This window comes from Pongo pygmaeus, chromosome 1, assembly GCF_028885625.2.
Source record: "Pongo pygmaeus isolate AG05252 chromosome 1, NHGRI_mPonPyg2-v2.0_pri, whole genome shotgun sequence".
In the NCBI taxonomy this organism is placed as follows: domain Eukaryota; kingdom Metazoa; phylum Chordata; class Mammalia; order Primates; family Hominidae; genus Pongo; species Pongo pygmaeus.
In genome coordinates this window covers 84,171,388-84,196,939 of record NC_072373.2, presented here as the reverse complement: position 1 = coordinate 84,196,939, position 25,552 = coordinate 84,171,388, and the positions used below count along the sequence as shown (strand labels likewise).

The 25,552-nt window shown below is 45.4% G+C and overlaps 1 protein-coding gene across 1 annotated transcript in view; it reads left to right on the top strand.

Annotated features, from left to right (window-relative positions):
• Positions 1–13,795, top strand: part of UCK2 (uridine-cytidine kinase 2) — an 84,120-nt gene extending 70,325 nt beyond the window's left edge. Inside the window, exons 5-7 of the mRNA XM_054438099.2 lie at positions 5,341–5,438; positions 8,074–8,122; positions 9,849–13,795. Of these exons, the coding sequence (XP_054294074.1) occupies positions 5,341–5,438; positions 8,074–8,122; positions 9,849–9,988 (287 nt within the window). The 3' untranslated portion in view covers positions 9,989–13,795. The remainder of the gene's footprint in view (positions 1–5,340; positions 5,439–8,073; positions 8,123–9,848) is intronic.
• Positions 13,796–25,552: the final 11,757 nt, after the last annotated feature.

Below are 25,552 nucleotides of genomic sequence, written 5' to 3'. Positions count from 1 at the left end.
CAGGTGGGATGGGGGACGGTTAGTTTTGTGTGACGGAATAAAGAATGGAATGAGAGACTTTTAGTTCTAGCAGAGCCCTTCCCAGCTAACTTTGTGACTAGGCTCTCTTGTGACACCCCGGCTTGGGTTTCTTTATGGATAATATAGGGGAGACAGGCCTGCTCTTAGTGTCACGACTCTGGCTGGGTAAGAGTTGCATGGTCACTTTGGATAGATATTTGAACCCTGAGCCTGACAACCCCTCATGCTTCTGCCCCAGGGCCTGGCTTGTCACCTTAATCCACAAACTCTGGCCCTGCTTTAGTTGATCTGCTCAGTGTCCATGTCAGCTTGTCAAATTAGAGAGGCAGCATGATACACAGGGACAGATAAATTTTGGAGTCTGGTGAGCTGGGCTGAGATCCTGGTTTTACGACTTACTAGATGTGTGACCTTGGGCAAATTGTGTTTTAACTTTTTTGTATCTCATTTTCCTGTTAGAATGTGGTCTTATGATTGGTACTCCTGCGATAGTTGTGAAGATGAGAGGTAATGCAGGTAAAATGCCTGGTGGTGCATTAGTCAATACATATCTATGTGGCAAATCAGAAATCTGCTTCTGCCGAAGGGGTCAGTGCTGTTCGTTTTCTGAATTTTCTGACAAGACTAGTTAGGTCCTCCAAGGGGATCTGCTCCGGTCACATCTTCAGGAGCTAGTGATGCCCGGACTGATGCCATCACTAGTCCAGCAGTGGTACTCAGTCTCAGGGATGCAGTGCTGCCGAGGGAGGCCTCGCAGCAGGGAGTGCAAGAACCAGCACAGGAGATTAGAACCAAGTTTTGAGCAGCAGCAGGACGCTGGAAATAAAGTGCATCCTAGTGTCTAATTCAAACAGATCATCGCGATGTGGGTTCAACAGAACATTTTCCCTTCCTTTCTTGCACGGGATTCTTGTGTGAAATAGCAGCAATTCCTACAATAGTGCTGGCCCTCTGGGGGTTTCTTAGGGCCAGCTCTGCCTCTCCGCCTTCTCTGAACAGGCTGCCTGGGCAGGGCTCTGCTTTCTCATTTCAGATTTGCTGACTTCACATGTCACCTACTGCCGAGTCACTTTCCTGATGGACTCATGGGACTTTTCTGCATGCTATTTCTACAAATTCATTCTCTCTCCACGTAGGACAAAAAACATGCTTGGCATGTGCTTTGTGGAGTGCGGGGGTGCTGGGGTAGGGAGGCTGGTTAGTCAGAAGCAGCTGTTGAGTGAGCTTGAACATTCCTGGAGACTTGAGTTAGCTCCATGATTTTACCCATCTGTCACACCCTCCTGGGCATGTGACCTCCAGATTCTGAGTTGACCCTCATGTGGGAGAGATCTGTGTTTGAGTGAAGCAGCCGTGGAAGCTACCTTCTTCCTGATGGAAACCCTTGACCTTCTAAGGATTGGTTTCTAGCCTCGTTTGCCTTCATATTCCCTCTGTGCTCTTTACCGCCACCCAGCCCTGAATACAGGGACAGGGAGGAAGCAGGGCAGGGAGATTCAGGATGGCTGACCCCTCATCTTCCTCATCCATCATTCTCTGGTTCTCATAGAATTAGGGCTGCACTGGGCCTTGGGGGATTCAGCCTGTTCTTTTACTATAGAGTAGCACATTTCCTCATCAGATTTTTAAAGTGATTGACTTCACCATTGAGGAATTATCTTTATTTTGGGTCCCTCTAAGTTTCTTTCTTGGCTTTTGGCTAACCAGAAAGAGCAAGTCTGGGTTTGGAAAGGCTGACGTGGAAGCCCAGCAGGGAATGTGGGCAGACTTGTAGCTTCCTGCCCTGTACCCTGTCCTCTGAAAGGGCCTGTCCTGGCCCAGCAAATGTGCTGGGGTCAGAGCAGTGATGGAGGGGCTGGTTTTGAGCCCCTGGGGTTTCCAGGTTGTGCCAAGACCTTGTTTTGACTCAGTCCTTGGCGTGGCCCTGTTTCCTGACTCTGCCTGAGGAGCAGGGCCTTTCAGTGCAGGGAACTGGCTGGCCTTCTGTTGTCCTTGGCTCAGGGAGGCCCAGTCTGCCTGAGGTGATAGTTCTATCGGAGGTTCTTGGGGAGCAGAGGTGGGCAAGGCCTTTTGATGTTGCGTGTTCCCAGTGTCTGGGCAACATTCTGACCCATTCCCCATTTGCTTTTCCAGCATGGAAGCCGTAGTGAGACTCTTCCCTGTCTTCCTTGCTTTTTTTCCCTCCTCACGTATGTTGTCCCACGTGCTTGTGTCCTGCTCTCCCTTCCCACGTGGCACCCCGCCTTTCCAGCTGCCCTGCAGGACTCCTTTTTCCCTTTGCTGCCCCCGCTCAGCTGGGTCTGACCTGCTTACCTGAATTCGAGGTTCCCGCGCTCCCACGGTATTGAGCTGCTCTGTCGGGGAGGCACTGCCCTCCCAACGCGTCCTCAAGTTCTGTTGTGGTCGTAATCATCATAGAACACATGCTTATTGAACATGTGCTAAGGCGCCAGCTACGGTGCTGAAGAATTTTATGCACATCTCTGTATTCCTGAATAGTAACTTTATGAGGAAGGTACCATTATTGTCCCTGTTTTATAGTTAAGGAACTTAAGATTCAAAGAGGTTAAAGTCACTTGTCCAAGGTCACAGAGGTAAGAGTTATTGGGGACAGGATTCAGGTCCAGGGCAGTTTTCCCCCCAGAGCCCATAGAGGTAGAACAAGAAGCAGCTTTTGGGCTACAGAGCAGCTTCACTGTGATTTACCTCCTCCTTCTACTTTCTGCACGACCAGTTTCCTCTCTCCAGTGACAAAACAGCTGAAGCCACGAGGTCTACAGAAGGAAGGGGGCTGAAGGCCCAGGCTGAGGGCAGTAGGAGGACTACGTGACAGGGTGTGGACGTGCACTGTGTGTGCGTGTGTGTGTGCATGTGTGTTTGTGTGTGTGCACGTGTGTGTGTGCGTGTGCTGGGAGAAGGACAAAGCTTCCTCCAGTGCTAAAGCCTTCAGCAATTGTATGAAAAGCATGTGTTGCTAAACAATCCAGCATCAGGCTTTTGTAGGGCTTTAAGTAAAAGCTGCCCAAGCACGGGTGTGTTTGTTTTTTCCCTAGCTCTGATACCCTTTTGATCTGGTTTCCTTTTTTCTTTGGGCTTTATCTGGAGACATGTGAAGAATTGGAGGCCGCGCTGGCTGTGTGTTTTGGCGGTGCTACTCTGGTTAGCCACGTGTGTTGGAGCTCTGGGGACTTCTGGGGGGTGAGCCACGTGGCAGCTCTTCAGGGCTTCTTCTTGGCGAGTCTCCCAGCAGATCTGCCAGAGCAGCAGGTCGGCAGCGGGAGCCCAGGTCCAGCATTGCAGGGATGGGGAAAACCATTTCCTAGCTGGAGAAGGCTGCTGCTGGGCTGGGTAGGCAAGTCCTGACACATTAGCGACCAACCAACTGTTTTATTACCAGGTCTCCCATGGAGAAAACACTTCATAAATTGAGGAGCTGTTACAAAAGTCGAATGGCAGCATCATTAGTGCCCGGCTTTCTGGAAATGTGGATTTCCTGACAGTTTTCTAGCCTTCTTATCTTATAGATTTCCTGTCAGCCTGGATCATAGCCGTGACAGCCTCCCCGTTCCCTGTCCTCTCTGTGCATGCACCTGTGCATGTGTGTATAAAGACAGAATTATTTAGACAAATGGCTTTCAGAAGTTCCGTCACAGATATACCCCATGTTCTTTTACAGTGAGTTTCACCCAACATTTGAGTCTATTCACTGAGAAACGGTTGGGAAGGAGCTGAAGAGCCACTGCAAATGATTGTAGATGGATGTGGTAACTTTTTGGGGTGAAAGATTTAGCAGCTCAGATGATAAGGTTAGATTAAGATAACATTTAAAATGACATCTGCAAAGAGAGGCAGTTTTAAGTAAGAGAATCTCCTTCCAAACTCCCTACTCATGGGGAAACTAAGGCTCATGTACAGCGGCAGAACCAGGGTGATCAGTCTTCTTTCTATTTATTGACAGAAGACTCTATTTAATAAAGAGTGTATAGGCTGCCTATAATTCCAGCACTTTGGGAGGCCGAGGCAGAAGGATCACTTGAGCCCAAGAATCCAAGACTAGGCTGGGCAACAAAGCAAGACCCTGTGTCTACCAAAAAAAAAAAAAAAAAAAAAAAAAAGCTCACACCTGTAATTCCCAGCACTTTGGGAGGCTGAGGCGGGTGGATCATGAGGTCAGGAGATCGAGACCATCCTGGCTAACACGGTGAAACCCCATCTCTGCTAAAAATACAAAAAATTAGCCAGGCGTGGTGGCAGGTGCCTGTAGTCCCAGCTACTTGGGAGGCTGAGGCAGGAGAATCGCTTGAACCCCAGAGGCAGAGGTTGCAGTGAGCTGAGATCGCGCCACTGCACTCCAGCCTGGGTGACAGAGTGACGAGACTCTGTCTCAAAAACAAACAAAAAATTAGTCCATTGAGGTGGTATGTGCCTGTAGTCCCAGCTACTTGGGAAGTTGAGGTGGGAGGATCACTTGCTTGAGCCCAGGAGGTTGAGGCTGTAGTGAGCTATGACTGCGCTACTGCACTACAGCCTGTGTGACAGAGTAAGATACCTTGTCTTAAAAGAAAAAAAAAATTTTTAAAGAAAAAAAAAAAGAATGGTAAAAGCCCCTGGATAAAACTGACCAGGGGAAGAAGGTAGAAGACAAGATGGTGAGTTTGTTGTCAATTTGGGCTTCAGCTCAGCCCCAGCCCACCATTCTCTAGACCATGGTTTTCTTATCTTTCACTGAGTGATTTTTTTTTTTTTTTTTTTTTTTTGGCAAACCTCTGTGCATGAGGTAGGTAGAAATGGTTAACCATGGCTGGGTCCTCGGCCTGGCCTGGGCTCCATGCTGCAGAGGGGGCATGGGTGGGAGCTGGGAGCAGTGAGCTGATGCCTGAGCAATGGGTCGCTGGACTTCTGAACACAGGTAAGTGCATGCAAGGAGGCAGCGTGTAGCCCAGCCCTCTCAGGGCCCAGATTGCTTCTTGTTAACAGTGAACTCTCCAGGGCTGCCCTGCTTTTTAAAAAAATTCACACTGAAATTTTGTTTGGAGCAAATGTTTCTTGAAACAAGAAGGCTGTTGGCCTCCATGGACAGCCTTTTGTTTCAAAGAGCATTGTATCATTGCCACGTTTGACCATTGTAAGATGTCAGAATGTAACTTGTCTTTTCCGAAGCTGCTGCTGATCTGCTCTTGGTCAAGCCTCTCAGGATTCCAGCTTGAGAATCATCTAGAGTAACTGTGGAACCTGTGGGAGCTAGGTCCACCCCATGAAGGGCGGGTGTGTGCTGGCCGTTACACCGTTTTTTGATTCTTATTTTCCCTTCTCTTACAGTATTAAGGGACATCAGCGAGAGAGGCAGGGATCTTGAGCAGATTTTATCTCAGTACATTACGTTCGTCAAGCCTGCCTTTGAGGAATTCTGCTTGCCGGTGAGTTGTGTTCTTGGTTTGTTTTTGTTGAATGTAGAATTTAAAATTTGATGACATAAACGAAGGTATGCAAGTTGGTGGAGCTCCCCTGCCTGAATCTCATTCCTCTCTCTGAGTGATCCTCTGTCCTGAAGTCCTAAGAGAGGGCAGCCCTTGGTCCTTGTGTCCCCTGTGTTCTCCAGGAGCCCTGTCCTGCTGTTCTTTCTTTGGGTAGCCCTGTAGGGTCCTGCCAGTCCTTAGGCAGGTCATTTAATTCCCAGCTAGTTCTAGGCTTCTTGCTTGGTGGGATCATGGTGTGAGACCCTTTACTGAGGGTGTATCATATCCAAGGAGAGTCCTCAGCCATTTGGATCTCTGAAGGGTCTGCAGTGGGTGAAGTATGGATGCACTGGGTGCTGTGCCCCAAGATGTTCCCCTCTGAGCCTCTCCTGCCATCATCAGTGAGCCCTGCTTTGAGCTTGTCTTTAGCTCCCATTTGGAGATTGTCATGCCTTACTGGAATAAGCTTCCTTCCCTTCACCCTTGCAGACTCACCAGTCCTTCCTGTGGCAGCTAGGAATTCTCTAGTGAGGTGGCTTTCAGAGAAGGAAGAACACAGAGAGTTGGCCCTCAGCCCAGGAAAGACAGGAAGGGGCATGTTGAGGGAAGGCTACCAGAGACAAGAGGTGTGGTGTGCTGGGGCTGCAGAATGAGAAGTATTTAACTCAGGAGAATCCTACTGAGTCACTGAGTCTTCTCCAGCTTGGCCAAACCATGGTCTGGCTCCTTAATTATTTATAGTTAAGCTCTGAGACCGGGAGGAAGGGAAGGAAGAGGTTGGGACTTAACCTGGTCTTGGTTGAGATATACTGGGAAGGCTGGAATCTCTGAAGACATTGAAGATTTAGAGTAAGGCTGGGTATTGGAATTTCCCTATTTATTCTAATAATAAACTTCATTCTTTTTCTTCTGGGAAAATATCTCAAACTGTCTTTGTTTCTTTAAGGATGTTAGTAGCTTTTACAGCAACCCATACTTGACTTTGGTTTTAGATGTGGGACAGGTGGACTTTTTGAGCCAACTGAGTAACATTGATGCCCTATCCATTGCCCTGGAGACTATAAGAGTAGGTTTCTGGGAAGAGACCAGAGGGGGCTGAGGAGCTGTGAACTTATTTCCACCCATTTATCTATCTGAGGACCTCTCCTGTTATTTTTGACTTAATAAGAACACAAAATGAATTTATTATTGGATATCAGTTATAGTTAGCTGTCAGTTTTCTGCTGTTTAACTTAGTTGTAACAAAGCTAAAAATTCTGCAGACATTTTCTGGGTTATTTCTGCTTGCTCCCACTGTCCAGCCACATTTGCTCAGGGAAGATCAGCTCATTCCCCTGTAAGCCAGGAACTTGGACCTGATAAATGTCTGCTCAGTTCAAGTTGGGTTTGGGGCTGACACCGTTGCCTTTCAGCAATCCTAAGGCAGAAGCTGCACAGAGTAAGATGCCCACACGCTTGAGGTGTGGTTTATGTGTTCTTATGCTAGACTTAGTTTATATGCCAGGATGCAGTTACTTGTAGAATGGTCTACAAAATCTCAGTAAATTTGGACCAACAAAAAAGAAAAAGAAAAAAGAAATATGCCTCTTTGTGGCCTGACTTTCTTTTTTTCAAAATTGGGTAATAACAGAACCTATGAACTAGTCATCAATGAAGAACAGTTTTTCTGGTTTTACCCTGTGCTAGGAGTGAACAGTGTCATGTTTCAGACTATGCATAAAAGTCCGAGGTGAACCCGTCCCCTGGAAAGTTTGGGTTTTTCTAGTTCATAGTGTGCTAGTGGAATAGAGGCAATTAAGTGTTTGGCTTCAAAGACCATGTTCTCTGCGTAGATCATAAGCTGAAACAGTGTTAAGGGTTAGAAATGAGAACTCGGTTGGGTGTGGTGGCTCATGCCTGTAATCCTGGGACTTTGGGAGGCCCAGGTGGGTGGATCGCTTGAGCCCAGGAGTTTGAGACTAGCCTGGACAACATGGCGATACCCCCTCTCTATAAAAAATAACAAAAATTAGCTGGGTGTAGTGGCGGGTGCCTGTAGTCCCAGCTACTCAGGAGACTGAGGTGGGATGATCTCCCCAACTCAGGAAGTCAAGGCTGCAGTGAGCTGTGATGATGCCACTGCACTCCAGCCTGGGTGACAGAGTGAGACACTGTCTTAAAAAAATAAAAAAAGAGAGAGTGAGAGAGAACTTGAATAAAAGCTAAATTCTTGTAATGTAGATAAAGTGGATAAAAATCCATGGTAGATAGTTATAAATTGAATTATGAATTGGTTTTGGATTAACCACTCAGTCTGGACCATTTTCCCTCACTGATACATGAAAGTCTTCAATCCTTTCTCATTTTCCTCATTCCCTGCTTATCTTCTTTCATTCACATTTCAGCTAAACAAGGCACTTCCTTAGGTTTCCCCAAATTTCTATTAATAGATGCATTCACTGTGAAGTTGTAAACAATATTATATTTGAAGCCTTAAAAGGTGCTCCTCTGGGCTTGCTAGTATGAATGCTGCCCTTTCCCCATATTCCTTTGGAGAGGGTCTCGGGCCAGTTGTCTCTTAACTGTGTTAATGCATTTTAACTGTCTTTCTCCACAGACAAAGAAGTATGCTGATGTGATCATCCCTAGAGGTGCAGATAATCTAGGTGAGTCCCTGCAGAGTGTCATCCTGGAGTATAATGTCTGCCCTTTGTCAGTCATAATTTGGGGCAGGATGTGGTGACCCTACAGGGCTCTGCATACATGGCTGCCCTGCTTGTCTGTGATTGTGAGCCAGCAGAACCTTTCTACCTACACGTCTGGCCTCGGGAACAGGTCCCTGGGTGTAGGCACCCATGTGTTATGGGGACAGACATGCACTTGTGCTTCTCTGGCAGAATAGAGGGCTGTAGATTACCTTTTACTATCACTTCCCAATGATGACACTTGGGTACTTTGCTTCTGAGGCCACCTTTTAGCAAAAGCAGATTCCCTCCTTGATCTAATTTAGAATGACCTGCCATCACGGTAGCCCTTTCTAAAAGGAGCTCGTTGATACCGTTATTGTACTTATTTTTCATTTTATTTTATTTTACTTTGGAGACAAGGTCTTGCTCTGTCACCAAGACTGAAGTGCAGTAGCACAGTCACAGCTCATTTGCAGCCTCCAATTCCTGGGCCCAGCCTCCTGGTAGCTGGGACTACAGGCATGCACCACCATGCTTCACTAATTTAAAAAAAAGTGTTTTTGTAGAGATGGTTTCATTATGTTGCCTAAGCTGGTCTAAAACTCCTACCTCAAGCGACCCTTCCATCTCAGCCTCCCGAAGTGTTAGATTACAGGCATGAGCCATAGCACCTGGCCTCATTGTTTTATTTATTTTTTTGGCCTGTCTAGGAAGTATGAATGTCTCTGGACTAGGCATAGTGTGGCAGAGTTGATCTGTAAGATAGGACCTGGTTTCTTCATTCTCTTTAGAATTTATTTAATTTTCCCTCCATTTAAAAAGATTATTTGTTGAGCTGTTTGGGAGTAAGTTATAGCAATAAATATTTAACCCTGTATTTTTTAAGAACAAAGGCATTCTTATTAATCACCACAATGCAGTCATTAAATTAAAGACACTTACCATTGATATGACCTCTTTTAACCTGGAGATGTTCCCTATCTTTTGTTTTTTAAGACATTTTTGAAGCGTACAGGCCCATTGTTTGGTAGAATGGTCCTCAATTTGGGTTTGTCTTTTGTTTTCTTATGATTGGTTTCATGAGCTTATACAGTCTGAAGGAATTATCCCAGGAGAGATGTGGCGTGGTCCTCTTTGTGTATCACATCAGAAAGCATTTGATGTGTATTCCATTTTTGGTGATGTTAAATTGACCTCTTGGTTGAGGTGTATAATTTATTTCTAATGCTAATAAAAGATAGCTCTCTGCATTATATTTTTTGGAGGGAAAGAGGGCCTTCCATAGGGATGCTCTGTCTTAGGATGGAAAACTGGAAGGTTCCCTGGTGGAAAGGTCTCATAGCTAATTGATGTGTCAGAACCATGGCTGGTTACCATGTCTACAGACTTTGGCCCGAGTGCTTCATCCAGTGGTGACTGATCATCTGCTGATAAGAAGCCCATTCGTTAAGGGCTTACTCTGTGGTAGGCATTGTCTATCTTACTCCTTAGAGCCCTCCTGTGAAGGAGGAGGATCATATTAGCTCAGGCAGAGCCACTGGGAAGTTGGATGACTTGCCTGCAAGTGGCAGAGCCACTTCCCTGGAAGTCTTTCTACTGTGGTTCCTGCATGCCCTTCCCCCAGACAGACTCCCACACTCACCCCTGCACCCATGCCTGCACCCGTGCCTGCACCCGTAACGCTCTGCTGGTCTCTGCCCCACAGTGGCCATCAACCTCATCGTGCAGCACATCCAGGACATCCTGAATGGAGGGCCCTCCAAACGGCAGACCAATGGCTGTCTCAACGGCTACACCCCTTCACGCAAGAGGCAGGCATCGGAGTCCAGCAGCAGGCCGCATTGACCCGTCTCCATCGGACCCCAGCCCCTATCTCCAAGAGACAGAGGAGGGGTCAGGAGGCACTGCTCATCTGTACATACTGTTTCCTATGACATTACTGTATTTAAGAAAACACCATGGAGATGAAATGCCTTTGATTTTTTTTTCTTTTTGTACTTTGGAACGACAAAATGAAACAGAACTTGACCCTGAGCTTAAATAACAAAACTGTGCCAACTACTACTGGTGATGCCTAATTATGAATCCAACGTGTAACCAGTTATAAATACATATATATATATAAAAGGATCTATTTTTGTGTAAATGTACAAATACTGTAAAGCTGTTTGCCATAAGTATTTTGCAGGAGGGTCTGTACTTGAGTGTTTTAGGACTGGAGCTGGAATTTCACCAAGGGGAAATTGCCTGTTGTGTCCCAGGGTGGGGAGGCTCGGGCATCTGTGAGAGGCAGGGAGGGTGGCTAAGGTCCCATTGCTTTTGAGTGCCCCGTGGAACTTGATGGGAATGGGGTTGGAAAACCTTGATTGCCTCCTCTGTCACGTGCCGCTCTTGGAGCTGGAGCTTAGTGATATGTCAATGAGAGATACTCTTGTCTTTTTTTTTTTCTTTTCTTTTTTTTTTTTTTTTTGAGTTGAAATTAGGTAAAATCTCAACTCAAAAATCAAACTCAGGGAAGAGGCCCACTGAGGAGAACAAGTCTTCTGCATTTTCTTCCTGCCCTGCTCCCACCCTCTTGCCTCTGGCTGCTTGGATAGCTTGGTGACTCCTTCCTCACCCTCCAGCTTCTCCGTCTCTCCAAGAAGCCAGAGCTGCCTCTTTCCTTCCCTGGAAGAGATTTTATGGGATCACTTCCTGACAGAAGATGGGAAGGAGAGGGCAGAACTTTGCCTGCTGTCATATCTGAAGAATCACTGGTTCTTTCTGCTTCCCAGGGATGTAACTGATCTGACTCCTTGGGGCTTTTTCCTGTATTGTGGAATATAGAGTGGACCATTGCAGGCTGGGTGTGGGTGAGGGCTTCAGTAACTGACGCCGGCAGCAGCGCCTCATGGAGTGGCAGGGAAGCTCTGTCTGTGGAGGGGTAGTAGTTTCCGTTTCCTGGAGGTTTGCAGTGAGGTGAGGAGAGTAACTTTGGTCAGGGATTCTCACTGGCAGCATCATGGGCAGGATGATTTACTTATTTGCAATACCACCTAGTGGATATGGCAACTGCAGAGCATAAAAGGGGCTCGGAAAAGCAGTTTTTAAAAAGTATTTAAAAGGAGAGTATTTAAATCATAGGTACCTAAGTTGGAGTCTGAGGTTGAAATATTTGGGGTGGAGAGTTCTAGCTTTCCTGAGAGCCGCTGCTTGGTGGCAGTGTTTTCTCTGGAAGTACAGATTCCTGACATTCTGGGTAGAGGGGAGCCCAAGTGAGCCTGAAGGAGGTCTGATTAATAGAGTCCTGAGCCTCAGTTTCTGACTGCGGAAGAGCCAGAGATTTTCATTTCATTGTTGACCACCCTAGTGCTTGGTGGACTGTGCCCTTAGCTATCCCACTGTGGCTGCCTTTGCCAGAAACATTTTGGAGAACCTTTTCTTTCCATTGCTCTCAGAGCCTGTTCGAGCCATTCAGGTAAATTGGTCTCCGTTATTACCTGGTCACACCAGATTTTCCCCTCAGACTCAGCACCATCCAGTCTGATTCCCCTTTTCTGGGTTCAGTTTGACTCTAAATCTGTTTTACTATCTTAAAAAGTCAAACCTGGTCCCCAACAGAGCTTGCCACCTGGAAACTTTCAGGAGACCGTGCAGACTCTGAAGGGAGCTCCCAGTCACAGCAGCCGCCTACTTGGAGCAAGGGAAGGCTCCCAGGATGCCTCCTTTGAAAGCCGGTGCTCACCGGGATCAGTTCAGGATCAATCATTATTATCCTTGTAGTCATGCCTTGATCAGTTCTGAGATGAAGCAGGGAATGCAGGCCTGGATTAGCATCCTGAGGACACAGGGCCCCTGGCCTTGATGGCACTGGGCCGTGCTCAGGTGAAGCCCACCCCTGTCTAGGAGAGCCTTGGCTTTTCAGTGGGCAGCATGCTCAACTTTACTTGAAGCTCCCAGGTGCCAAACCATTTAGTGCCTTGGCTGTTTATCCCACTGCCTTGGAAGATGGACTCGTCTCATCTCTGAGCCTTTACCTAGCTGCTTCCTCATCTACCTGTGGTGTTGGGACCAAGCCTCCAATATTTCTGAGTAGCCCACTCGTAGCTTGGAAACAGCTATAAGGGCTGCCCTGCCCCTTGTCAAATGATCACCAATTCTTGGTGGCTTGGCTGGGGACACTGAACAGTGTCTGCTGGCGTCTGTGACACACTGTGTCTGGAACAAGGAGGGGATGGAAGGCTCTACCCCTCTGTGGCAGCCCAGCATTTAGCCAACTCTGTATCTGAACTTGAGCTTTCTGTGGAACAAACAATCGTCTTAGTTTTTTAAGAGCCTCTGGGTCTCTGATTCCATGGAGAGTCAGGAGTAGAATTATTAGACCAGAAACCATGACATTTGCCATCTAGGAACTCTTTGCTGTTCAGGGTGGAGGCACAGATGAGCAGAGTGGGGTGATGTTGGTTGTATGTGCATGGAAGTCCCCTGGCTCCAGAGCCATCCAGTGGTGCTTGGTTTTCTCTTCCTGCCCAGGTATTGTGTGTGGACCGTGTTTAGGAAACAAGCATAGAAGCATTATGTCACAGGAAGGCCTGGCCTCACACTCCTTCACACTAATGAGCCTTCTACTGACCCAAGTTTCTTATTCTCAGGCACCCTGGGACCACTATGAGCAGAGAGATGGGAGTCTATGTAAGAAGGATGCAAGTGTCCTTTGATTTGGAGTGGACAGAGCAGGTCCTTGCAAAGGCAGTGGGTTAAACAACGAGATGTCTGTGGGACAGGCCAGGGGAGGAGGGCAGAGACAGGGTCTCCAGTTCACCTTTCCACAGAACTAGGCTAATCGTCCCTGCTTCTGGTCTTGGCCACTTGGCAATCATGGGGAAGTTGACTCCCCGCCTCACTTGGGCTTGGAGCTGGATACTTGTGGCCACGCCTAGGGTGGGTTGCCAGAGTTTCATTAGGTCGCTGGGTCAGGCTGGAGGCTTGTGTATACCTCGGAGCAGTCGGGCAGCAGGAGGGCCGGAAGCCTGGTTGGTTTGTATTTGACCTCTCTTGCTGCCCTCGTGCACTTTCCTTGATTTAGCAACCTTGACCTGCACTGGCCCCCACGGCTGTTGGAAGGAAGTAGCCTCTTGCAGGGAAATACTCTCCTCTGCCCTGGAATCTCCTATGTGCCTGTTAAAGATTCCAGGGCCAAGAACTGGGCAGGCTGAGGAGCAGCTAGGTAGGTGGGTTATGCGGTTCAGGACTGCTGCTGGAAGGGACCGCCTGTACTCCTGTACCACCGTTGCCCTTTACACTTTGCTCAGGGCGGGGTGGGGGAAGCATTCAAACAAAACAAGGAAGGGAACTGTCTGGCAAAGGCATAAGTGGATGCATCCAGAGCTCAGTCCCCTTTAATCTTTTGTCTCTGGACGTTCTGCTGCCCTCCTCATACCGGGGACTGGCATTCCAGGTCAGCTTGGCTGTGGTCTTAGAGGCAGGGAGTGCCTACCCAGTCCTGCCTCAGGAGCAGGGTGAGTGGCTAAATACAGACTTAGGCTTTTTTTCCCCCCTTTTAAGATGCTTGCTCCTCTCCCTTTTCTTTTTACCACCCTACCTTTATTGTTAGTGGTTACAAAGTGACCACGTATTATGTACTTTGCTGTAAATAAAGACAAACAAAAAGGATCCGGCTCTCGCCTTCTGTGTGATGCTTGGCCCAGAGCAGCGACCGAATCCTGGCTGTGAGGCCCAAGTGGCTCAGGAAGGGCCATGCTGTGCATGTGTGGTGTAGATGTCACTGGGCCTGCTGTCACAAAGCCTCATGATCCTGGGGTGTATGTGGGGCAGACCCCAGGCCTCACCTGGGCTCAGATACCGGTTCAGGTTGGTGGACTTGCAGTTCTTGTCAAGTGAGAAGCCCGGGCCAGGGTTTCTGGGAGCCTTTGGTTCTTAGGACAATCTGGCGCTATGTTCCCCCGATGCCATCCAGTTTACCTGGCCTCTGCCCCATTGCCTTCCTTAGGCTGGTGAACCAGCCCCTTCCTTGCTCAAACCCTTTTAAAGTAAACTTTTTTGAGGGAGGTGGGTGGAAGATGAGGAAAGTTTACATTATAACAACACAAACAGTTGCATGTTGCTCACATGCAATGAATGGACGTATGTGTACGTCCATCCCTGTTTTTCAAAAACTTAGGCCACCCACCAAAGATAGATGATTGGCTTTTGTCAGGTTGTGGTGGCTTATGCCTATAATCCCAGCACTTTGAGAGGCCAGGGAAGGAGGACTGCTTGAGGCCAGGAGTTTGAGACCAGCCTGGGCAAGAGGGTGAAACCCCATCTCTACTAAACAAAAATTAGCTAGGTGTGGTGGTGCATGCCTGTAATCCTAGCTAGTCGGGAGGCTGAAGCACGAGAATCACTTGAACCCAGGAGGCAGAAATTGCAGTGAGCTGAGATCGCACCACTGCACGCCACTGCAACAGAGCAAGACAGTCTCAAAAAAAAAGGAAAAAAATACGGCTTTTCTGTTGTTTGTGGTGCCCTATCCCCTATCAGCTTGCCACCTTTCTTAGCTTCTCGTTCAACTCTTCTACCACTGCCTGCCAGGCACCCAATGACTGTCATTGATAAGCAGAGCCATTTTCTTTCTAGCCACTAGCTCCACTCTGACAGGTGCAACCCCATCTGTGAATTTAGCAGGTTTTTAACAGGATCTGCCCTCAGAAGGTGGCTATTTTAAACAACACTTAGTGGCCCTGCAAGAGCTAATGTAAGCATTGTCAACTTCTGGCAGGTGAAGACATCGTGAGTCACAGTGAGTGGCTTACCTGGTGTCACACAGGCAGTGGTCGTGCAAGCCAGTGTTTAGCTGTGGTTCAGTTTCCCTCTGCACTGCTCGCAGTCTCGCCTGTCCCAAGCCGACCACCTCTGGACTTTGATGCTTTGCTTGGGATGCCAGTTGGTTCTCACAGTGTGTTTCTGCACCTTTGTTGTAGTTGGAGGGGACCGTGGTGCAGGCCAGTAATGCCCCGGAGTCAATTTTTTATTTTTGTCTCCCCACCCTTGTGTCACAACATCCTCTGAGCCATCCTCCAGCTCCACAGCTAGGAGGAGACGCCTGTTTGACTAGTGCTGCTTTAATCAAACCCTAATTGGGGCAGATTAAAAGAAACTTGTTAGGACCTGCTGAAAGGTTTTAAATAAGGGGTGGAGAAGGAGACTTGGGATGTGGGAAAGTGCTTTGAGAGGATGGAACCAGAGATGGATTTCTGTTATTTGGTGCTGGGGGGATGTTTAGATTTCTATTATTATTATTATTTTTTTTTTGAGACAGAGTCTTGCTCTGTTGCCCAGGCTGGAGTGCAGTGGCACAATCTCGGCTCACTGCAAGGTCCACCTCCTGGGTTCACGCCATTCTCCTGCCTCAGCCTCCCAAGTAGCTGGGACTACAGGCACCCACCACGACTCCTGGCTAATTTTTTTTTTTTTGTATTTTTAGTAGAGACGGGGTTTCACCATGTTAGCCAGGATGGTCTCAATCTCCTGACCTCGTGATCCACCCGCCGTGGCCTCCTATAATGCGGGATTACAGGCGTGAGCCACCGTGCCCGGCCTTTAGATTTCTATTTTAAAGCAGACTGTAATCAGATCACTTCCTAAACCCAGAATGTAGTAAAGCTACTTGCTAGATTTTACAAAATCTACCAAGTATATATATATATATATATATATATATATATATATATAGACATATATACACGTGCACACACACGTGCTTATAATTTTTTCATGAACTAAAATAACAAAATACCAAGTAAAAAAATTTGAGTTAGGACTAAACCAAGATATATATTCTCAATTAAATGAATGGAGGTGAGGGGCAGGAGAATATGAAGTTGTGCCTTATACACACTCCCTTTTCATACAGTCAAATCCACGCTTAGCATTGCCTTTTCATATTAGGGTGTGTTTGGACTAGATCCAATGGTGCCTATGCCATGGTGCCCAGAATGAAAACGGTGCAGGGTTTAATGCAGTGTTCACTGAATTCTGACTGTTCTGGTCCAGGGAAAGCCACCATGGCCTCTGCCTAAATAGCTCACATGTGATGGTGGAATTCTATGCTGAAGAGCCCAGGAGTTTTTCACCCAAGATAATTGTAGTTGTGGATGTTCTCAAGATTTCTCTTTATAATGGCATATGCTTTCTCTTCTGTTTCTGAAATTTCCAGTTTGCATTGTAATGTTCATATTCACCTTTTCCAGCTCTCGTTAACACTTTTCATTTTATCCTTAAAACAGTCCTGCGAAATATATAAGGAGTGGTCGTGCTCCAGTTTTACTGAGAAGGAAACTTGATCTAAACCCAAAGCAACTGCTGGGAAGTAGGACAGGCGGTATAGTCAGGTTGTCTGATGTGTGCCTGCCATCTAATGGTGGGATTCAGATTGCAACAGGAAGGTTGTTTCGGGTTGCTGAACTTGGCATATGCTTGGCTACCATGGTTTATAAGAGAGTTGTTGGAGTGTCCCTAGAAGTCTCTTTTTTTTCTGGAAAAAAATTTTTTTTAAGCGATGGGGCACGTCTTGCTGTTCCCCAGGTGGGTCTTGAACTCCTGGGCTCAAGGGATGGATCCTCCTGCCTCAGCCTTCTGAGTAGCTGGGACTATAGGCATGCACCACAGCACCTGGCTTTTGGAAAATCTTTATTAAAGTCTTCACTAGGGGAGATAGAAGCTGACCCTCTTAATTGCTACCATCTGTTGTAGTGGTTCCACAAGATGGCCATCATAATCAGTGGGTGGGCTTGTTTAAAAACTTTAGTGGGATCCATTCCTGAGAATTCTAGGGAGGGAGTTTTTTTTTTTTTAGATAGGGTCTTGCTGTTGCCCAGGCTGGAGTGCAGTGGCATGGTCATGGCTCATTGCAACCTCAGATTCCTGGCCTCAAGCGATCCTCCCACCTCAACCTCCTGAGTAGCTGTGACTACAGGTGTGCACCACCATACCCAACTATTTTTTTTATTTTTGTAGAGATGGGGTTTCGCCATGTTGGGGAGGGAATCTTTCATAACAAACTATACAGGTGAATCAGATGGACAGGCAGGGTTGGAAATGAGGGGCCTTGTGTATTTAACCATATAGACCATTAAAATCTAGTGTTCATTGCGTTGGGGATCCCATTTCTCCCAGAAATGTCCTATGTGTTGCTTAAGGAGCTCCCCTTCCTGCATGGAGACTGGAAAGAGGGTTTCGAGGCTGCTCCCAAGCCCATTCAAAGCCAGCACTGTTCTCTAAGGTTGTCAGACCCCAGGAGGTTCTAGGCTGGAATTTTCCTGGGAATGTTCCTTAGGATGTCTGCTAGAGCTGGGGTGCTTTTAGAAGTTAGCGAGCCCAGTGGCCTTCAAACATGTTTTGGCTATGGATCCCTTCAGGAAATCTTACCTGAAGTTTCAGCGTGGAAATCAGAGGAAAGCAAAGCTGTATGGTTGAAACTGGCAAGGGGGGTCTGGAGCCTCCCCTTAGCCTCTCCCTTGAGCTTGGAAACCATTTAAACCCAGGCTTCTCATTTCACAGATGACAAAATAGACCCAGAAGCAAAGTGACTGGGTCAAGATCCCGTTGTTGGGCAGTAGGTCTGCAGTGGATTGGATTAGGGCTTTACAGAGAACTGAACACTGTTTACAAGTTACATTTGGTTAGTTGATATCCACTGAGTTCTGTAAAAGGGATTCCACCTTCTCCTCAAGGACTTCAGTGTTGGCTGGCCTCAACCAAGTGGGGAGGTGGCTTGCTTGGGGAAACAGCTCTGGAGTTAAACAGACCTGGATTAAAAACTTGGCTCCCTCACTTAATAGCTGGTCTTGAGGAGGCTGTTTGGCTTCAGTGTCTATATCCATAACCCAGGGCTAACCTCCTTGCTTTGCCTAGAGTATTGAATGAGACTTTACAGGTAGAGTGGCAGGACAGTGTTGGCACAAGAGCTGCCCAGTGAGTGGTGGCTGATTTTGTGCTTCTAGTCTATCCCTGGTGCTTGGGTTGTGGGTGAGGCTGTGTTGCCCAGAGATCTGGGAGCGGCTGGCTGGCTTGGGAAAGAATACCTAAACTAGACTTCTCAGCAGCCACTGCTAGAGCCCTGCCCCTAGGCTAAACTCAGCTGTTGGCAGAGAAAGGTTTAGTAAAACCAAAGCAGGATATTTTGATCAGACATCAAATGGGTTTTAGAGCTTGGCCTAGCCCTGGAGCTCTGTGCCTCGCAGGCTGAGACACACCCATTTCTGGGCCTTTTGCCAATCCCGATGCCCACTTTGGGGTGAGGTTGTGATACGGAAGTTTGGTTCGGGGATGGCATAAGGAAGGATATCTGTTGCGCATATTATTTAGTAGTTTTAAAGGGATCCTACAATTTAATGATGTGTGTTTCACCATTTCTTCAAAATAGTGAAAATCAAAAAGTCCTGGCATCAAAACGAAAGGGTCTAATATTGTGTCCTCTGATTCTTCAGCTAAAGGGGCTGCCTAGGGGGTCAGACAAGCTGAGGGACACTTGGCATCTTTAGTGGGACAGTCTACATCATGCCTGGAACCCCTTTAGGCCCAGTGTCCGCCTCTACTCAGGGTGTTTCAGTACCCTGGCTGATGAAAATACCCCATCTTTGTCAGTTGGGGTTTATATACATATATTTTGTGGGGGAGTGCCATGAACCCCTCTAGCAGGCTACAGAAGGACCCCTTCTCAGAATGTTTTTACATACATGAAATAACACCCCACAAATATCAAAGGAAATAAATTGCAATACAGTTACCAAAACTTAAAGACAAATCTGGGATATGGTAAGGTATATGTTGCTTTATTAACACATCAAATAACAAGATCCAGGAGCAGGTCTAATATCTACCAAAATTGTGTGGTAGTGATGCACCTGAGTGATATTTTGTAATTCTGTAACAACAATAATGTGTTATGAAAATAACTGATTTCTGTTGCTGACAAACAAATACAGCCAACATTTCTATGATGCCTACAAATTGCCTTCATAATGGAAGGAATTGCTAACTTTCAGTTGGAGGCTAGTGAAAAGATAGATGTCATTTTTCAAGTTCATGGATTACCTGAATTCTGCTCAGTGCTTTATCCTCAGGTTATGAACCCCTGTCCAGATCCAAATCATCCTAGTCACCTGGAGACTAAGGCAGACCGAAGATTTTCCTCTTTACCCTGTGTGTGGAATGAGCTGAGCCTCAGTCAGTGGTGCTAGGCTTCTTGTGAGATAATTGTACTGGCTCTGGCCTGTAGAAACAAAATGAGCATCCCAAATTTAAAATGTTCTTGGAACCACATTTAAAAGAGTAAAAGGCAGGACTGGGTGCAGTGGCTCATGCCTGTAATCAGTGCTTTGGGAGGTCAAGGCGGGAGGATGGTTTAAAGCCAGGAGTTTGAGACCAGCTTGGGCAACATAGTAAGACTCCTGGCATCGTGGTGCGTACCTAGAGTCCTACTTGGGTGGCTGATGTGGGACGATCACTTGAGCTTGAGAGTTCGAGACTGCAGGAGCTGTGATCATGCCACTGCACTCCTGCCTGGGTGACGGAGGGAGACCCTGTCACACACACACAAAAACAAAATAAAAAACCGAAAACAGGTGAAATTTATTATTGCATTATATTTTATTCATATAAATTATCCAAAATATTATTTTAATATGTAATTAATATAAAATTATTCATGAGATTTTTGCATGCTTTTTTTGTACAGAGTCTTTGGTGTGTCTATTTTGCATTCACGGCACATCTCAATTTGGACTAACCACATAAGGGCTCAATGGCCACATGCCTAGTGGCCATGTCACTGGGCAGCACCGGTCAATATAGTTAGAATTATATCATGTCAGGGCTGGGCAAGGCTGCAGTTGAATCCTATTGTTTTACCTAAGGGGAAATTGGGGTTCAGAGAAGGTGATTTGTCCAAGGTCATGGTTAGCTAGTTAGAGAGCAAGGCTTTGGTTAGGCCCTGGTCTAGTGGATGTTCTACCATCACGCTGCCTTTTGGTAAAGGTTATGTTTTCCTAGCCCTAAGTCTGATGGAAGGCCTGAGTCTTTCAGGACAAGCCCAGGCTTTGGGGGTTCCGCCTCTGAAAGCCCAGTGATGAGTGATGCCAGGAGGACAGCTAACCAGAGCCGAGGAGAGGAAGGCCTGGAATATGAAGGCTTCAGGGGATATAGTGATGGGAGATGGGGTCACCTCATAGCAGGAAGAGTAAATGCTGGTTAAGGAATGGATGAAGAGAAAGTGAATCTTTCTCAAAGAAATCCAGGGTGGAGAGAAGTAAACACTAAGTTGCCAAAAAGAAATATGATAAACTGGCAAAATATTTGCAATGATATTGAATAGATGGGAACATATTAAAGTCCATTTATTCCACAGAGTTTAAGAGGAGATGATTGGAATGAATGGAAGGTGGAAATGACTGGTGATCAAAGGAAAAGAGGAGGAAATAGCAGAATGCTCTAGTTCTTACCTAAAAACAGATAAGGGAAGACACCAGGGAATTGTCCTTTTCCTTGCACCTCCATCATCTACTCCGAGATGCCACCCTGACGGCTTGCTTGTCCATGGCACTGTGGGTGTGTATGGTGAGTGGCCTCTTCTGCACTGGTGGCTCCTTGAGAGCCCGGAGCATGTCTGGCTCCTCTTAGTGTCCCCAACACGTGGGATGGCAGGTTCCTGCTGCAGAGCAGGTGCTTGGCAAGCATTTGAAAAACAAATGGGAATAAAGGAATGAGTGACTGAAGGAGAGCTGTTCTGCAGCACAGGACAGGCACAGAGTCGGGGCCCTCACTCTACTCTCAATGCCCCACTCTTTCCTGGGGACATTTGTAGATTGCTCGCTTCTGTTAGTCCTCTTCATCTGAGAGATGAGAGTGTCATCTCTGCCCTCCTCAATTTAGTGGGTTAGAAGACCGTGTGAAATAATCAATATAACATGAATTGGAAGCAAAAAAAAAAAAAAAACTATAACAAACATATACTGTGTTACTTATTTTCAGTACAAAGTGCAACTGGGCCAAAGTGGTATTAAGAATTGATCGAGTTCAGCCTAGACCAATGTATTTGTAAGGAAAATAAGATGTCCACACAAAGCCCGAAAGCAGATTAGAGCAGATGAGAACAGCAAAGTGGATTCAGGGAATCAAAGCCTGTGTCAGCCAGGCTCGCGGCAATATCTGCGAGCTAGCAGGAAGTATGAAGACAACGTTCACTCAAGGTGTCAGCTTGTCATAAGACCTAAATACCCCAGTATCAGAGAGGTAGCCCCACCATACTGAGCATCACTGAGGGAAGCTCTTTCAGTGAAGGACTAGGTTCAATGGCACATAACAGAAAAACAAAGAACCAAAACAACTGGCTTAGGCAAGGTAGAAGTTGACCTTTCTCACAGAAGTCTAGGGTTTGGAAGTCTGGAGCTAATATGGCGGTTTCATCATATCGTAAGGGACTCGGGCTCCCGTTCCTATCATCAGCACTTGGTTGATGCTTTCAAAGTCACTTTATGGTCTGAAAAGGCTGCTGGAATCACAGTCAGCAGATCTTCATTCTATACAGAAGGAAGAAGAGGTGAAGGGTGTGCCTTATTCCTGTTAAGGAAGACTTTCCAGAAACACCACATAACACTTCTGCTTACATCTCTTTGGCCAGAACTTAGTCTAGGTCTACATCTATCTGCTAGGGAGGTTGAGAAATGTGATCCTTTTAGTTGACTGCATGCCTACCCTGAATAAAATAAGAGATGTGCAAAGATAATATAACCAAAAAGAAACAATCAAGCATGACAAGCACTTAGTCAATGACATCTGTTAATATAATTTTATTTTTAAAAAACAGCTTTATTGAGGTATAAAGGGCATAAAATAAACTACACACGTTTAAAATGTTTAATTTGATAAATTTGAGATACGTATCCACCTCTGAAACCATCACCAAAATCAAGATAGTGAACATTCATCGCCTCCTAAAGTTTCCTCATGCTCCCTCGTAATTCTCCCTCCTACTCCAGGGAACCACTGACCTGCCTTCTTCTCGCTAGAGATTACTTTGTGTTTTATAGAATTTTATATAAGTGGAATCATATCGTATGTACTCCTTTTCTTTTTGTTTGGCTTTTTTTCACTCAGCACAATTTTGTGATTCATCCATGTTTTGTATATCAAAGTTTCGCTCATTGTTTTGGAGGAGGGTTGTTTGTTTTTTTATTGAGTTTTTTTTTTTTTTCGTTAAGAGAGATGGGGTCTTGCCATATTGCCCAGGCTGGTTTTGAACTCCTGGCCTCAAGTGATCCTCCTGCTTCAGCCTCCCAAAGTGCTGGGATTACAGATATGAACTACCATACCTGGCCTTCTTTACTGAGTTTTGAGAGTTCTTTACGTCTTCTGGATACAAGTCACTTTCAGATTTATACTTTGAAAGTATTTTATCTTATTCTGTGGCTTGTCTTTCTTTTCTTAAATGACATTGTCTTTTAGAAAACTCTTGTTTTAAATTTTGATGAAGTCTGACTTATCAATTTTGCTTTGGTGCCATAGCTAATACATCTTTGCATAATCTAATGTCACTTTTTTTTTTTTTTGAGATGGATTCTCGCTCTGTTGCCCAGGCTGGAGTGCAGTGGCGCAATCTCGGCTCACTGCAGCCTCCACCTCCCAGGTTCAAGTGATTCTTCTGCCTCAGCCTCCTGACTAGCTGGGATTACAGGTTCATGTCACCACAGCAGGCTAATTTTTGTATTTTTAGTAGAGACAGGGTTTCACCACGTTGGTCAGGTGGGTCTCGAACTCCTGACCTCGTGATCTGTTCACCTGGGTCTCCCAAAGTGCTGGGATTATAGGCGTGAGCCACCACGCCCAGCCAGTGTTTTCTGTTTTTTTTTTTTTTTTTTTGTGTGTGTGTGTGTGTGTGTGTGTGTGTGTGTGTGTGTTTTGACAGAATCTCGCTCTGTTGCCCCAGCTAGAGTGCGGTGGCATGATCTCGGGTCACTGAAACCTCCACCTCCTAGGTTCAAGCAATTCTGCTGCCTCAGTCTCCTGAGTAGCTGGGATTACAGGCACCCACCACCACTACTAATTTTTGTATTTTTAGTAGAAACGGGTTTCACTATGTTGGCCAGGCTGGTCTTGAACTCCTGACCTCAAGTGATCTCCTTCCCTTTGCCTCCCAAAGTGCTGGGATTACAGGTGTGAGCCACCACTCCCAGCCACAAAAGTTTTTCTCTTGTGTTGTCTTCTAAAAGTTTTATAGTTTTAGGTGGGTTTTTTTTTTTTTTTTGAGTTAATTTTTTTTTTTTTTTCATTCTGTCAGCCAGGCTGGAGTACAGTGGCGCAATTATGGCTCACTGCAGCCTTGACCTCCTGGGCTCGAGTGATTCTCCTGCCTCAGCCTCCTGAGTAGCTGGGATTGCAGCTGTGCAACACAATGCCTGGCTAAGTTTTTGATTTTTTGAGACAAGGTCTTGCTATGTTGTCTAGTCTGGTCTCAAACTCCTGAGCTAAAGCAATCCTTCTGCCTCAGCCTCCCAAAGTGCTGGGATTACTGGCCTGAAGCACTGCACCTGGTAAGTTAATTTTTTAAGATGGTGTGAGGTAATATCATTATTTTACATGTGATATCCATGTGTTTTAGCACCATAATTGAAGACTGTCCTTTCTCTTTTGAATTGCCTTTGCACCTTTGTGAAAAAGTCATTTGTCCATATATGTGGGTCTGTTTCTAGACTCTGTTCCATGGATTTGTCTATCTTGACATCTATACCACACTGTCTTAATTACTGTAGCTTTATAATAAATCTTGAAATCTAGTAGTGTCAGCTCTCCAAATTTATTTTTGTCAAAATCGTTTTTGGCTGTTCTGAGTTCTTTGCATTTCTATGTAAATTGTAAAGAATCAGCTTGTCAATTTCTACAAAAAATGCTGGGACTTTAATTGGGATGGTGTTGAATCCATAGATCAATTTGGGGACAGCCGACATTTTAACAGTGTTATGTCTTTTGATTTATGAACAAGATATATCTGTCCATTTATTTTGGTCTTTAAAAGTGTCTCTTAGCAGTGTTTTATTGTTTTCAATGTATAAGTCTTATATATCTTTTATCAGATGTATCCCTACATATTTTATATTTTATGATGCTATTGTAAATAGTATTTTTTTAAAAGTCCAACTTACAATTGTTTGTTGCAAGCATATAAAAATACAATTGATTTTTATATATTGGTCTTTTATTCTGCAATCTTGCTAAATTCACTATTTTTAGAGTGGTGTTAGAAGACAGCAGAGAGAAAACAGTGGTTCAACCTATGCTGTTTAACCAAAAGTTGAGATTTTTATGTTCACTTTTATCCTCTTTTTAGGTTTGAAAATTACACGTTATATTTTTCTTACTTTAGTGGCCATCTTTTAAAATTGACATGGATAGTTGACAAAATCTGAATTTAATCAATATTTCTCTCCTCTTCCTAAACAATATGAAAGCTTTGAAAGCTTAATCTCTGACCACTCTGTCTATCTTACATGTTATTGATGTTAAGTATTATAGTTCCACCTTGCTTTTATATTCCTGACGTTAGTTACGATTACTGTTTTATCCTGTCAGTGCTCATTTAGATTTTCCCAGATTATTACTAATGACTTTGTTCACTATTTTATTTTGTATTGTTAATCTTGGTTATGGATTCAGTTTTCTTCAGATCACACATTTTTTCATAATTATTTGGCAGAATTATTAGTGGGACACTCTTTGTTGGAAAATGCCTTTATTTTACCCTCATTCTTGAGTTATAATTTAGCTGTTTCTCTCAACATTTTGAATAGATTGGTCTTCTGTTTTCTGTCTTTTAAAAAGACTTCTCTTTGATGTTTTGCAATTCCTTATGATGTGTTGAAATGTGGATTTATTTTTATTTATCCTACTTAGGGCATGTGCTTCCTGAAGGCAAGTTCTATGTGTTTCATCTATTCTAGAAAATTTATAGCTATTATCTTTTCTAATGTTGCCTTCTCACTTTTCTCTCTGTTTTCTATCTTTTGATCTGTGGTTCCACGTACATATGACCTTTTGTTCTTTCCTCTAAGTCTCTTACTCTCTTATTTTATTTTTAATCTGTTTTTTGTTTGTTTGTTTGAGACAGGGTCTCACTCTATAGCCCAGGCTGAAATGCAGTAGAGTGATCACAGCTTGCTGCAGCCTCAACCTCCTGGGCTCAAGTGATCCTCCCACCTCAGCCTCCTAAGTAGCTGGGACCACAGGCGTGAGCCACCATGACCGGTTAATTTTTGTATTTTTTGTAGAGATGGGGTTTCACTATGTTGCCCAGGCTGGTCTCGAACTCCTGGACTCAAGCGATTTACCCATCTTGTCCTCCCAAAGTGATGGGATTATTGGTATGTACCACTGTGC